Genomic DNA, 15130 nt, shown 5'->3' with positions numbered 1-15130 from the left:
AAAAGGCCGATGCCAATCCGTGGCAATAATTAACCCAGTCGATTATAGGTCCATCCCCATTTAAAAAGAAATCAACACAACCTGTCAATAATCTGTTGACATAATATATTTGCCAAACCAGTCTTCTTCAGACTCAAACCGCTCAACCAAACTTTTCACCTATCTACAGTATTCGTGTCACCCCAACCACTCATTGATACGCATTTCTGATACTTCTTAAATCTTTACGTGCGCAGTAACGCATTATGAAACAGACTCAATTAAAACATACATGCAAAGATTACAAACTGGGCCAAACTCCACTGTGGCAGTGGTTGGCCTCCAAATCCATTTTTATTGACTCTGTCTTAAAAGCACACTGTGTGCAGTAATGCCAGAGGAACTCACATTGAGCCAGAACAGACAGATAGGCCGACCTCTGGGTGTTAACAGCTTCTGTTGTTATTATTATCACTCATCACTATGCCACGCCATAAACTACTCTAGCATTAGTATGTGAAGCATAAGGAAAACACTCGACAGTGTATTGCCATTGGTAACCAAATATTAAGTATGTGCAGATATCTTTCAAAAATACTTTTTTATAATTTGGCCTTATGCTTATGTGCCTCTGCACCAGTATTATGCAACTCGTTCACTGACCTGACAGGTGGAATTAGGACAATGACAACTGACATTCTTTCAATAAATGTGTGCGGGATGACAGAATCAAGCATTCACACTATGGTTAAAGTATTCACTGCATTGCAAATCAATAAGCATATGTTGCCTTAATTTATTTTCTTCTTCTTTAGGCAGCTCCTGTTAGGAGTAATATTGGTAGGGAATATTTTGTATTCCCCAAATATTGGTTGTGATATGTCCTAACTGTCCTTATATAAACCTACGCCCATGCTCCCTATAGTATATGTAATTGCTAAATTAACATGATAGTTTGGCTCAATTGAGTTATTTGTTCGAACAACTATAGTAGTTGTATTGACTTTTCTCATACAAAGATATTTGAATGTTTGGTATAAAATAGCAAGCCTTCAGAGGGAGGTAATGAGTACATAAAAGAACCTCAAGAGCATAATTTAATCAATATTCATCCCCTGCAAACAAAGGCTCACATTTTTAATTACTATTAATAAATGAAGCCACCTCAGTTTGTCATTTTGCTAATGGGGCATTAGTAATAGGATTTAAAAAAAAAAACAGACAAATGACAAATTGATTGAAAGATAAGCATCACATATTTGCAGTCACGGATGCATGTTATCACTGCAATAAAGGCAAAGTACAAAGGACCCTTTATATTCTCAATTTTATTTAAAAAAATGTTACAAGAACAGCTTACAAGTAAACATACATGCTAGTGCATATATTTTCTACACCACTTCTCACTAAGGTCACAGGTGAGCCTGAGTCTATCTATGCCAGGTACACCTTGGATTTGTCACCAGCCAATCACAAGGCACATGCAGACTGACTTCACAACCAATAGCAACTTTGAGACTTCAATATACCTAACACGTTATTGCGTTGTTTTCTTAAAAAAAATCAGAGAACTACAGTCTCTGCAAGACCAGAAAACAATATGAAGAAGCTATTTACACAAGTGGTTTCGTGCAGCAGGTAGGCAAGGTCACGATTGCACGTCTGTTATCTTCCTCTTGCGGTAGTTGAGCACCATGGTTGAAGCAGAGAGCTGAGAGGCTTGTCCTTTTTCCCAATCCTGGAAGCTGTTGAGGCCAAATTGCCCTGACATAAAAAGTGATTTCTCAAGACAATCCAGACGCTCCACCAGTGCTGAGGTGTCCTCATTGTAGGCATTCTGGGAAGAGTCCATAGTTCGTCTAAAACGCCCAATGAATGTCTAAATCAAAAACAATAATCAGAATTACTTGCCATGAGCGACACAAAAAGTTGTGTTTGCCTGTATTTTCAATTTACTTTTAAAACTGCCACTTCTGTTTTTAGTGGTCTTGTCTTTGAAGCAGCGAATGAGCTAAAACTGGTATTGTATTTTACCAACTAAATGCTAGAACTGAATAACTTATCGATTTTTTTATTTGAATCGCAACTGCAGACAATGTGATCTTATGATCATCAAAACTACTCCTGACTAACAAGATCTACACAATGATAAGTCTCAAAATGACATTCTTTGTTTTGATAGTAAATTTACCTTTGCTAAGGCACTCCTAATTATTTCATTGCACAGTAAAAATAATAACTTAAATAAAGAGTAAAACACACACAAATAAGCGATAACATACTCCCAGTTTGTATTGTTTGATAAAGTCAGAAGCACGTTCTTACCAGTCGTCGTTCATTTTCACTCAATCTGTTACCTTCATGATGTTGCTGCGGTTGTAAGGAACACCACCCCGTGTTTTTGCATGTCTGGGTGCTGTTTCCAATTGTTTCCAGTGTCGTCATTAATAGTTGTCATACACCAAGATGGGTATACGTACAAGCCGATGGGCCACTCCGCGTGACTTGTTTGATGGTTTAAAACACACCCTAACTGATTAGCATGTTTTCGTTCAGTGATTGCATTTAGGTAGTAGACATTCAATCATTTTACACATCAGATTTACAGCAAACTATGAATGTAGTTGACAACACGATACGTTCAAATGGATCCTACATCTGCATAAAGTCTAAATGACTTGATGTAATGCCAAATAAATACAGTATGACGCACAACATGGATATATTCCAAGATCTACAATAAACGACAGGACAACGCACAGAATGAGCACATATTGAACAGTGAGTGTGCAAAGTCCAACGGTTTACAAACGTGATGTCACATTTGGGGCATTACCTGAAGCAACGTCTGTGCTATTTCTGGGTTTTCTGGACTGTCGAAGCGCAGCATCTGAGATCCCAGGCCATAATAGTAAGGCCCCAACTTATGTAGATCCACCACATTGGGGTCTGCATTGAACACTGTCCTCCAGCCTTCTCTATAAACTTTAGGGAGCTCGATTGACAGCATCCTTTTGTTCTGCTCATACAAACCTTTGCACAGCCACAAAGGCAATTCCATTTTTGAGCCCTGTGAAGGAGACATTAGTAGAGTAAGAACTGTCAAAAGACTTTAACTAGAATTCACACTGCATGCAAACGTTGGGATTTAAATGAATGTCTACTTCGTATGGTTTATTTCAATCAATGAATCTTAATTTTATGATGGCACTGCCAATCACAAAATTAACAAGACACATGGATACGTATTGTACCACTATAAATCTAAAAAAAAGTCAGTTTACATATGTTTTTGTTAGTGTGAATGTATTTTTATGTTGCTTTATGCCCTTTTTATTCAAGGACCCCCTTCTGATGGTTACCTACCTTCGGAATATCCGGCGAGTCGCTTGACTTCTCGAGGAATCCAAGCCGAGGAAAAGTAACTTCAGTGCAGATAGGAAGTCGCTCGTGCGAAAGCAAAATGTCATCCAAAGAAAATAAATTTTCTTCCATGCATATGCCGGGTTTTACGGGAAAATAAGACTGTGCTTCCATTTTTTGACGCCGAAACTTTTGAAAAGCCGTGGAACAGAAGAGCAAAGAACTTGTGTTGACAACTTGCGTTTCCTGCTTTTATGGCGCCCAGCTCGGCGATTGGCTAGCCGCTGCTTACGTCACGATATCCGCCATATTGGATGTGTCAGACCAGTCTCGTAAACAAAAGCAAGTACAGTATCCCTCACTACATCGCGGTTCGTTTATTTTTTGTTTTGTTTTTATTTCATGAAATTTAAAAATGAGACGCGAAACACAAAATGAACCAACAAACAAATAACTAAAATTTTAAAATTAACCAAACACATTATAAAGCATTGTTAACTAACACTTTTCATCATCAACAAATTTGAACTCCAGTCTTTTCACAGATTCTTAAATTAACCCTTTTTAAAATACTAATTTTAATTATACATTAAATTAAAGGGAAGCGCAGCACAGTGGTTAGCACGTCCGCCTCACTGTGCATCTCCAAACCACTTGAACCTGCAGCACCTAGCCAGAGAGGGCGCTTGTGCTCAGCCCAATAAATACAGTACACTCCAGTGTATGATGTCATTCAAAATCCCAGGATACAGTGGAAACTACAGTTAATGATTCAATATTCACTTTGCAGTAATAATTATGTGCAGTAATATCTTACAAATCAAAATATCTCAAAATGTTTATTATTACCCCAATAGTACTCATTAACTATTTATGTAGAGTAAATTCTTGCAAATACGTTTTGTTGATATATATAGATTATGTTGATGACAAGTTATTGCACCTTTCCTGGTCCTGGACAGGTACAAGTCTTGGATAGATGGGAGGTTGGTCCCGATTACCTTTTCTGCAGTGCTGATTGTCCGTTGCAGTCTGTGCTTGTCTTGTTTGGTGGCCGATCCAAACCAGACAGTGATGGAGGTGCCTAGGATAGACTGGATGATGGCAGTATAGAATTGTCTTCAACAGCTCCTGTGGCAGGTTGAACTTCCTGAGCTGTCTCAGAAAGTCTAGCTTCTGCTGGGCCTTCTTCCGGGCAGCGTCTATGTGGCCGGTTCATTTCAGGTCCCAAGAGATTGTGGATCCCAGGATCTCGAAGGTGTCTGTGGAGCAGGGATGACAATTTTCCGTGAATCTCCGTGTTTTTTTTCCGTCGAAAATATCATTTTTCCTGCTACAGTTGAATCATTAGAATTTTCACTGTACATGTTTACTTTTGTGAATTACGATGTACTGCATTTGTTGTACTTTATTTGTCCTAAAACAATATTTTATGAAAGTAAAATTTTGTGACTAAATGGTACTTGTAGTTGACTTGGGTTTTTCCTGCAACAGTTGAATAATTTGAATTTTGATTGTAATTGGTTACTTTTATGAATTCGGATATACTGTATTTATTCTACTTTTATTGTCCCAAAACAATGTTTTATGAAAGTAAAAGTTTGTGACTAAATGATATTTGTAATGTCTTCATCTTATTTAGTTATTATGTATTGGATTTCTCCACATCTCCGAGGCATGGAGGCACCTTTCAGCTGTTCTTACACTTTGACAACATTCCACAATTCATTCACATTTCTCGAATTTGCTTCAGAAACAGATATTAATTTTGTTGGTTGTTTTCTGTTTTCTTATATGTGTTGCTACCCCCGTTTTAAATCATTGGAACTGAACAGCCTAATTTGAACCAGTGTTAAGTTTTCACTTCTCCAGTCAACTTTTTAATCAAACTATTCTTATGCTTCTTTTAAATATTTCAGCATTTACATGATTAAAACATTCAATAAAAATGAAGTGCATGTACATCGAAGCAGAATGTCATCTAGCACAATTTATTCCACCATTTGTTTACAGTAGCTTAGTTTATGCACGTTTTTCTTTTGTAGCAGTCTTCGTAAATCAGCTCTTGGCATTCTAAAGTGTGAGTAGCAGCTCGCATGATTGTAATATTGAACAAATATTGTTAAATATGAACAAAATAAAGCAAATGAGCCCCTTTGATTGATCTACAACAGGACCGCAGAGTCTATTTTAGGGACCAATTGGCTCACAATTCCGGTTCAGCTTCAAGCAGTCTTATCCACGCTAGCAGGAAGAGTAGCATAGATCAAAAAACATTGAGACTCTCATAATCATGAGGTTCTCACAAGGTAACAGCATATGAAAAATCAGGCTCATCTAAAAGAAGTCAAACCAAGAGGTACATGTGTACAATTTGTCACATATGTAGCTTCGCAGTAGCTGTAAACATCAGCAAAGTAAAGGGACGACTGCCAGTCAGACACAGGGGACATCGACGTCTAGCTGTAAACATCTGAATACGCGGACCAACACACAGGCACACAGAGCACTGTCCCAGTCAGCCTCCAACCTTTCACTCGGACAAACATGCATGAAAGCCCGACGTCGCAGTATCCCAAATGTGTTACACAGCCAGAGAGACATTGCTGGCCTTTCTTATCTTCTCTCAAGTGGGAGTTGGCATGCTTAGACCGTTTCTCAGCAGACCTCCACTCCATCCTGCCTCAATCTATGCGGTTGGCATTTCTCCAAATCAGATCAGTTTCCCTCACTATTTCAGGAACATTCAGATTATTCTTTGTCAAACTGGCAAGGAAGAGCGCAGAAGTAGGGGGAGGGGGGCAGAACGGCTGAGCAATGAGGCCCAGTATGTTATGACGTCATTGAGGAGTTGACAACTGAGCGACCCACTGAATATTATGTTATATATAATATTATATGCTTCCGTCTTGTTCATTAAAACATGGTTTCCTTGTGCTCCTTTTCTCTTTTCCTGGTGTCATTTGATACCCGTCTCCGTTCATACTCAAGTCTGCTTCCTCTCTCTTCCCCAGTTAAGGCCATGAAGACAAAGTACTGGCAGATCCTGATCTTGACAAGGACGATCTGAACACGGGACAGAGGCAAGTGGCCACAAACAAGTATGGGGAGCGAGATGAGGCAGGTGAAGCCCTTTGACGGACTGGGTTGTCTTCACTCTATTCAGCAGATACTGCATAAGGTCTCTTTCAAAACCGAAGTTCTCATCATGAGCCACTTGTTCGTGTGGCAAATATTTTGGTTGGTTCTTTTTTGGTAGTTCTCTTCCTTGGGTGGAATATTCATATTTGTTTGTTTCTTCTGATTTTGTTGAACCTGTGTCCAGATATCCATGGCACGACTGTGAGCCACCCTAGTGGCAGAAAGAGAAAAAAGGGCGTAAGCAAATATTTTCACAAGGCAGATTGAGCAACAGTAAAGGATGCAAAACACTTTTCTTCACTTTTGACAGTAGCCTTTATTGACCATATCTCTGGTGGTTGGATCTGCAGAGAGATCCTTGAGTCAGCTTAACCCCTTGAAAAACATTCCTCTGTTAGAGTAAGAGCAAAAAATAGTTTGACCCAGTTAGCAGTTATCGCTCTTGAAAACAGTGTGGTAAGGTCTATTTCATTTGATGCCATTCTTGACAAATGGGCGAGTGCCAAGGCATGACAAATAATATTACCGTGCTAACATTATTTACAGAGTACAAACTTTTTTTGGATCTCCTAATTTGATATTTTCACTGTTATGTGTTTGCATACCCCTCAGAAAGGAGGCAGTTACACCCTTGGTTCAGATTAGTAAAGTCAAAGTCTGCTTTATTGTCAATTTCTTCACATGTCAAGACACACAAAGAGATCGAAATTACGTTTAGCAGTAACAGGAGTATTTGTTACACACTTTTTTGTTTGCAGTATGCATGTGTCCCTCACCTTGAACAATATTGTCAGTGGGCCCACGGTCAGTCAGTCAGATGGGTGTTCTGGGCAGGACCGATTAATCTCAAACCACGAGTCTATACAGCTGTAAAAGTGGAGGAAACAAATGCATAATTAATGTGCTGAAAGATATGAGTGAAGTAAATACCAGTTTGTCAGAAAATGTAATTCAACACGGACACATAAAACACAAAGATGATTGAGTGAAAAGGAGAAGATGCAAAAACATTGGTTTAAAACAGCAAAAATGTAAATCATGTTATATCACCCAACAATGCATAGCAGGGATGGCAAACTCATTTTAGTTTTGAGGTCACAGCTTAATTGATGTAAAATCAAAGCATAGTAAAGAATTTTTTTTAAAATCACCTTTTGTGGTAGATACAGAGGCACGGCAGTCTGGCTATGGTGTCTCCTTGCTGCAGTTCCTCAAGACAGATGACACACTCGCCAGCATCCTTCATCAACACATCATCTAAGGAGGCAAGCATATATAAAGAAATTGAAGTCGCTAAATATATGCATCCTGAATGCAACCATTTTACACATGAACCAACAGTTAGTCATTTGGAGACAAGGTTAGTAGAGCACACAGAGATTAGTCAGTACACAGTTGGACGTTATTGAGATTGAGAGAAATAAATTAAAGTTGCAATAACTTTTATTTCTATCATTTATTTACCACTTTTAGTTCTTCTACACACAATTAAAAAGCCTTTTTTCACAATACAGGAATTGCCGTAATTTTCGGACTATAAACCACACCTGCATACAAGTTGCACCAGCCAAAATTAGGACATGGTCAGGAACAGGCAGAGTGTCAGGTCGTGCAGCGTTCAGGAATGGTCAGGAAAACAGGCAAGCTCGGTCAGCAACAGGTGTCAGAATTGGTAACAGTCAGACAGCAGAAACAGGTAACAAACCGACAGGTAGCAACCTAGAAGAACCTTCTAGGAGTGACGGGAATTTATGAGCCGGGAGCAGGTGTGGTGATGAACAGGCAATAAGTGGTGATTACTTGCAGGGCCTGGCTGAAAGCAATGTCAGTCACAGGATGGGAGGGGCAGGACCTGAGATACAGAACTATCCAAGGTGCTGATTGCACAGACACATGAGACATAGTACGTACATGGAAAAAAAATTCTAATAAACAAGGCATGAATTTAGTCTGAGTCCGAGCCCACGAGCTCGGCTCCCCATCGGTCTGCTAGCCTGCTTGTTCCCATCCCGGCACCTCTCGTCAACCTGTCCAGCGGCAGCCTCATTGCTCCACCAGCGCTCCAGCTTTCCACTTCCCCTTTTCCCTCAATAAATAAGATTTGCACTTGGTTGAATTTAGTCTGGTGATAAATGAATCAGCCTAACATGTCTGTCACAGTGACAAATGAAAAAATGACAAAAGACTGCAATTTTGTATCTGAGATGCAAGCTAGAGATGCTAAAGAGTTTTAGTTTGTTACATGCATAACAATAGCATTGCCCATAATTGAAAAGTTAGTGAAATACATATCACATTCTTCACACATTGATTTGTGTTGTATGACTTTTGGAAGGTTCCATTGATTTTGTTACTCTAGATTTGCCCACTAGTACGGCAATTGATATATTGAAATTGTAACAAATTGAAAGTCCATCAGCATGACATTTGATTGAGTTCCACCTAGATTGTGTACTAAATTTTACTCAGTCAATTTTATAACTTTAAATGTTGCGCCCATAACATAGTAGCTGAGTCCGTAAAGGTATGGGAATGTAATCTGGTGATGAATGATTCATCTTAATATGAAAATATGATTCTTTTAAACAGACCTGTCCACAGTTTGAATGGAACGCTTTACAAAAACATCATATTAAATAAACATGAAGGACAATTACATTTTTGCCAATGCATCAATACCCACAAAATAACCATGACACTGTATGGAAAAATATTCTTTAAAAAAAATCCCCATCATATAAATCATACCTTATTATAGCATATACATTTTTAATTAGAGGTTTCTAGAGCAAGCATAAGGTGTTTTGCAGAGTTCCAGGCAGAATGTGGGGCAGATAAGGACAGGGGGATAGACTGTGAGATGCACAAAGAGACAGGAGACATATGCTCTGACTGCAAATCAGCTTAGCTGCTCAAACAAGCTTCCATCAACCTGCTCTCCTCTCTTCCCATTTTCTATTGTTCTATTGGTTGCTCTCTCTCAGCATCTCTCATCTCTCTGAAAACACCTCAATGAAATTGCAGGGCACGTCTATGCAGCAAGCCCACGTCTATGCAGCAGGCCCTTTTCTCCTGTTTACATTTCTCTAATGTGCAAATCCAAATAGGAAGCGGAGATTAATCAACCCCCTAAACACTACTGATCGACTGACCTGAGATTTAGCATTCAATATAGAATGCTACTTCAAGCTTTTTATTCTTACATTAAAGAAAATTTTCCCATTGATTTAGGTCAATTTAAAAGCTCAGCAAAAAATACACATCATTTTGTGTGCCCTAAATCTTTCTTTAACTAAATCAGAAAGTGTTTATCGCCTTAATTTAACATCAAATGAAACCTAGGATTTTTGAGTGTCCAAGATGTCATGATTAATTGATAATGTTTTTTATGTACTATGACCCCTGTTGTGAGCTGAAAATATCCTTCTCAGTTTCAAAACTGGGTCATTGCAGTCCAATAATACAGAGGGTAACATTCTGCAAGCTACAGTCCTACTTTTCCAGACATAAAAAAAAAATACAATACATTTGCAAAGCTAAAAAAAAAGTTAAATGCATAAATCCTAATTGAGGATTACATGATATTGAAGGTCATGTATTGTGGTGTTTTGTCTTTTGTTTTGTTACTCAATGATATTTGTCCTAAATGTACACAGCACTTGTGTAAAAGAGATTGTATTTGTATTTCATATTTATTTATTATTATTTGAATTTTTTTTGCCTTTATTTCAGCTCTCTCAACACTCTCTTTTGGGATTTACCTTTAAATCAGTGGTAGTCCAATCCTAGGGAGTCGCTGTCCTGCCTGTTTTGCAGTTCCCCCGGCTGTGATAACCCTCTCAGATTTAAGATATACTGTAATTTTTGGACTATAAGCCTCACCTGATTATAAGCCTCACCAACAAAAATTACACTTGAGGACTTCAAACCAGAGGAACCATTAGATCTGGATTTGGGGCTAAAATTAGGTTTGCAGACAACAGGGAAGAAGAAGAAGAAGATTTTGAAGGCTAATTTTAATCAAGGCTGTTTTCACCTGTCCCCAGAGATGAAGGTAGAATTTGCAAAAATTGGATTGGATGTTGATAGACATAAGCTGAAATTTATTTTATACCCACAAGTATAAGCTCTCAAATGTTTTTTGGAATTATGTTTCTATCTGCTACAGGGGCTGAGATTATTTAGTAAGCGTTGACAGTATTGTTGAATTTCCAGTAAAACCAGGTTTCAGGAGTGCTTTATAAGTCACTCTTAGATTTTATAGGCGTGTTTTTCCAGGTGCTTTAAGCCTTCAAATTGTATGTCACTGTCATATTTGTAATTGTAATATTTGGCATGTCTTTGGCATGGGTGGGGAAATCTAAATGCCTCTTTCAAGCATCCTTTCAACCTACATTTATCTTGTCCCTCTATCTAAATGTCAGCGCAGCAGCCAAGAAAGGGATCCTGACTCCATGTTTTGTTCAAGAGTAAATTAGTCATTTCAAAAAGAGAAAGTTGCTGAGATGATGCTCACCATTGTATGAGAGTCGAGGCTTGCTCAGACACATGATGAAGTGAACTTCCATTTCAGTGGATGCCACAGATTTGGAGCACACAGGACACTTGAATCCTAAAAGAACACCACAGAATAAATCATGGAATAAAAATCACAGATCGTGACACACATATTCAAGAGAAATTGTGTCAGTTGTATTTGCTCTTGCTCTTTTCGTAGAAAAGCCATAATGATGTTTTAGGCAGTATTATACGTATATGTCTTACTCTTTTGACAGTACTCTAGTAACACATACCCATATATCACGTATTTCTCACGATAGATTTGTTAATGCAAATTTTATTAAAGTGTGCAGCAGAATTCTAGATATTTTTCTTAATAAGTCTATATTCCCCACAGTTGTGGTTTCGCAAATTTAATTGCAAATTGTAATCCTGTATTTGTCACCAGTTACAGCACTTTAAAAGTAATCATATGCTCTCTCTCTCTCTCTCTCTCTCTCCTTCTCTCTCTCTCTCTCTCTCTCTCTCGTTCCATGCTCAGACTCTGACTCACAGCAAGTGTCATTATTTACTTCGCTTCCAATCAATCGCCTGATTTAACTGCTGTCAATATTGCAGACAACAACTTAACCGAGATGTGTGCCTTTGTTTGTGTGTGAATGTAAGTGGCCACTTCTTGTTCTTGACATGGGAACGCACATTCAATCATGACCTCGTTCTACCCTTTAGATGTGTCATCTTCAAAAACAATTGTTATGTGAAAGAGAAAACACACACACTTCACTCCAGAAAGCCCTTCTGCGCTGGACAGTGGGCAGGCTGAACATCTGTAGTTGTCTGCCATCATGACCAAAAGCGGCATGCCAGAAAAAACATTGGCTTGATGACATCATTCCTTACAACTCATGCAACTCTCACCAAAAATGTCTCAATACCTTTCTGAAATGACCAACCGTTTCCCTGGGAACAGGAGAAAGGGAAAAATAGATAGATGGAGACAGAGGAAGTGGAGAGGATGGATGTTGGGAGTGTCGAAAGGAGAGCTTTCAATTACAGAGCCGATTGCTGGAGCCTATCTCAGCAGTCATCGGGCAGTAGGTGGGGGACACCTGAACCACTTGGCATTTATGAAGTCGTTTTCTCAATTTTCTTCCATACACCCTTAAAAATACTGAGTGAAAATTGCACAAACAATCCATCTTTTGTACCAAAGAACCCAACAATTATTTTCCAAAACAACCGAAAGTTGGGTCAAACTGACTTCCTGGGTCGGTACAATTTTTAACCCAGCAGTTATCAGACAAAAATAAATGCAGATGTGACCAGAACAATGTGAAAAGTTGGAGCAGTATATTTGAAAACCATAGACCTCATCACAAATGCCTTCACATTCGACCTAACAGGGGCACTTTAACTTATTAAATTGACCAGAAAAATCCAGTTTAGGATGCCGTTGCTTTATGATGCAACAAAAATGAAGGGGACATCCATTCATCCGTTTCCTCGGGCACTGGAGCCTATCCCAGTTGGCTTTCGGCAAACCAATCTCAGGGTACCTTTAGATTTGTTCACTTTTACAGCGAAGGCCAATTTCTAGTCTTAAATTACAGCTACTGTCCTCACATATATATTTTTAACGTATTTTTTTATGTGGGAGAAAGAAACCCAGAGTTCCCATGAGGGAGGGATGGATGGATGGATGGATGGATGGATGGATGGATGGATGGATGGATGGATGGATGGATGGATGGATGGATGGATGGATGGATGGATGGATGGATGGATGGATGGATGGATGGATGGATGGATGGATGGATGGATGGATGGATGGATGGATGGATGGATGGATGATGATCCTGGGAAATCCTGGTATTTTCAAACCTACTCCCGACTTCCTTTCATCTGTTCTCCTCACACATACGTAAAGATCAGTGACCAGGCAAAGGCAAAACAACCGAGCTGCTGACGGATATCCAAGTTGTTATTCTCCTGCTGTGAGCTGTCTGGGGCTTCAGTAATGAGAGCCTAGGGGCCTGATTGTGTCTGCTGTGGATGTTGGTGTGCACCTCCCTCCTTGATTTCTGCACATCTATTGTGCATGCATTTAAAGAGCTGTGATCATGTGGTTAGGAATTTATGTTTATACCTGAGATTGAAATGCCAAGTCTCACATCAAAATATTTTATAGTGAATCATGCAAGCTGCAGATAAGCACAAATCCTGCTCAACCTACTCCCTCCCTTTCATACCTTGCTTCCACACCTCGCACTATTTTCCATCTTATCCGGTTTCTGCTCCCTCCCTCCTTGGACTTTAATCGTTGAGCTAATTGACTCAGCTAGATTTAGCAACAGGCTTATTCATGTCATTTCACACAACAAGGACTGACCTACTGTATACAGAAAGCGCCACAAGGCTTTTTGACACACAACCTACTTCCAATGTTAAGCTCAACACAACACATTCATTCACTGCCCAGCCCCAACACTATGATCACTCGTAAGTAGATCCGATAAAAAGCTGTATCGAGAATTCTGCTTTTATATAGCAATGCTCAAACAGCTTAACAATTGGAATGTGTATTTATCATGGAGGTTGTACATTCGACTAAAAGTTGTCACTAGAGTGGTTACCTTAACCCAAATAGAAGGATTAGACATCCCTAAAATAAAATGCAATTCTGTATACTAATGAACATAGCAGAATAAATTATTTTGATAATATCCATCACGGCTAAGCAAACGTTCCAAATGAAACATTTGGAATATTTTTATGTATAATAATACCGAATTACCACATGACATTAACATAATAAAATTCAAAAGCTAAAAGGAAAATTTCAGTTCATTTTCAGTTCAGTCTGCATTTGGGGTCTTACACAAACAGTGAACAAGACTAACCTTAAATCGCATTAAACGTTTGGCTGCAGGCTGCCTGCCCTGCACGTTACTGGCTGTAAGGGGCGTGAGGGAGTGCTACGCGGCTCTCGTGTGCGAAGGTGTGTGGATCACTCTTACCGCTGTGCGCACTGAACCAGCGGGGAGCGATGTGCAGGGGCAAGGTGTCAGCCAGCGACCCCCGGGATCCCAAATAGAGCACTCCGTCTGTGTGATGCCGTCCACCGCCACCGTCCTGGTAGCCGGTTCCGTGAGAACCTGCGGGTGTGCCCCCTGACCCCCCTCCAGCTCGATCCGAGTCCGTACCTCTGGGGGTGTAAAAGCCGAAGGGCACAGTGGGCGATTGCTCAATGTCCATCGCGGCCACGGAGCTCACCGAGCGGCTCCGGAGGCCCATGGTGCCGCTCGACCGGTAGTGGCCGAAATGGGCCGATGGTGGTACCGCGCTGTCATCCGTAGAAACACCGGGAAAAGCACCCCGGGACCGCCCCGCCGTGCTCTGCTTTCCCCCCATCCAACAAACGGGCGGGGGGTTGTTGGTCAAAGCGGGAGGGGGCTCTGCTCGATCCGCAAAGGGTCGAGAGAGCCGTAACAGGCTGTCCGCCCCCCTCCTCTCGCTCCCTCCCGTCTGTCTCTCGGCCCGTCTGTCTGTCTGTCCTGGCGCTCTTGTGTGTCCGACTCCGCAGGCTCGTCAGCTGTGACTCGGTGCAGACGCAACAGCTCGTTTCCCCGCTGAGCGGATCATTGGCCAGCCCGGTCGTCTGGATTCAGCTCTCCCAGACAACCCCCGACAGCACCGGGAGGATGCTGCTGACACGCTAAGTGACGCAGATAGTCCAGGATGACACACGCACGCACGCTGACACACATACAAGACTCCCCCTGACCGTCCCAGGTGATAAACGAGCTTGCGTCTCAGCAGGCGGGACACGACACGGCAGAGACGCAGCAGCAGCGCCGCAATATTCGCTCCGCCGCTCCTGTCTCATCTCGGCTCAGACATCGTGACAACTGTTGCTGGTCTGTCTGGCAGCCGTGACACGGCAATATGTCCGCGATGGTGTTTTTTTTTTTTCTCTTCGATCTGCCAGCATCCAACCAAGCAGTCGCACTGGAAATTGGGATCGCTTGCCCCGCCCTCATGTACCTTCCGCCGCGACCCGCCAGACAATGCAAAGAGGCGCAAACTCCGATAATAAATATAGATAGGTCGACTGTCCTAGATGCAAAAATTCATAACTTCAATTTAT

The 15130-nt window shown here is 40.7% G+C and overlaps 2 protein-coding genes across 3 annotated transcripts; both read right to left on the bottom strand.

Annotated features, from left to right (window-relative positions):
• Positions 1 to 1289: 1289 nt before the first annotated feature.
• On the bottom strand, positions 1290 to 3597 carry gins3 (GINS complex subunit 3). The gene is made up of 3 exons (XM_049724141.1): positions 3346 to 3597; positions 2816 to 3049; positions 1290 to 1858 (listed from the first exon to the last, which is right to left on the bottom strand). The coding sequence occupies exons 1-3, from the start codon at positions 3514 to 3516 to the stop codon at positions 1628 to 1630; spliced, it is 636 nt and encodes a 211-aa protein (XP_049580098.1). The 5' UTR covers positions 3517 to 3597; the 3' UTR covers positions 1290 to 1627.
• Positions 3598 to 5317: 1720 nt separating this feature from the next.
• On the bottom strand, positions 5318 to 15079 carry znrf1 (zinc and ring finger 1). 2 transcript variants are annotated; one of them, XM_049724139.2, is made up of 5 exons: positions 14001 to 15036; positions 11000 to 11095; positions 7635 to 7740; positions 7260 to 7350; positions 5318 to 6694 (listed from the first exon to the last, which is right to left on the bottom strand). In XM_049724139.2, the coding sequence occupies exons 1-4, from the start codon at positions 14392 to 14394 to the stop codon at positions 7293 to 7295; spliced, it is 654 nt and encodes a 217-aa protein (XP_049580096.1). In that variant the 5' UTR covers positions 14395 to 15036; the 3' UTR covers positions 5318 to 6694; positions 7260 to 7292. The 2 variants fall into 2 exon arrangements, with proteins under 2 accessions (XP_049580096.1, XP_049580097.1); XM_049724140.2 differs by lacking the exon at positions 5318 to 6694 and adding an exon at positions 6760 to 6874 and having other exon boundaries at positions 14001 to 15079.
• Between the last annotated feature and the right edge of the window lie 51 nt (positions 15080 to 15130).

Source organism: Syngnathus scovelli, chromosome 6 (genome assembly GCF_024217435.2).
Source record: "Syngnathus scovelli strain Florida chromosome 6, RoL_Ssco_1.2, whole genome shotgun sequence".
In the NCBI taxonomy this organism is placed as follows: domain Eukaryota; kingdom Metazoa; phylum Chordata; class Actinopteri; order Syngnathiformes; family Syngnathidae; genus Syngnathus; species Syngnathus scovelli.
The sequence above is the reverse complement of the archived record's forward strand: the minus strand, read 5'-3'. Positions and strand labels throughout refer to the sequence as shown.

Bases quoted from the DNA above. Each gene is read 5' to 3' on its own strand.
- gins3 (XM_049724141.1), bottom strand. From the start codon at position 3,516: ATGGAAGCACAGTCTTATTTTCCCGTAAAACCCGGCATATGCATGGAA. The intron at 3,050-3,345 runs GTAGGTAACCAT...TCTCCTTCACAG, and splicing joins ACTCGCCGGATATTCCGAAG to GGCTCAAAAATGGAATTGCC. The intron at 1,859-2,815 runs GTAATGCCCCAA...TTTTTGATTTAG, and splicing joins TAGCACAGACGTTGCTTCAG to ACATTCATTGGGCGTTTTAG.
- znrf1 (XM_049724140.2), bottom strand. From the start codon at position 14,394: ATGGGGGGAAAGCAGAGCACGGCGGGGCGGTCCCGGGGTGCTTTTCCC. The intron at 7,741-10,999 runs GTGAGCATCATC...TTGCCTCCTTAG, and splicing joins GCCTCGACTCTCATACAATG to ATGATGTGTTGATGAAGGAT. The intron at 7,351-7,634 runs GTGATTTTAAAA...CCACTTTTACAG, and splicing joins CTCTGTATCTACCACAAAAG to CTGTATAGACTCGTGGTTTG.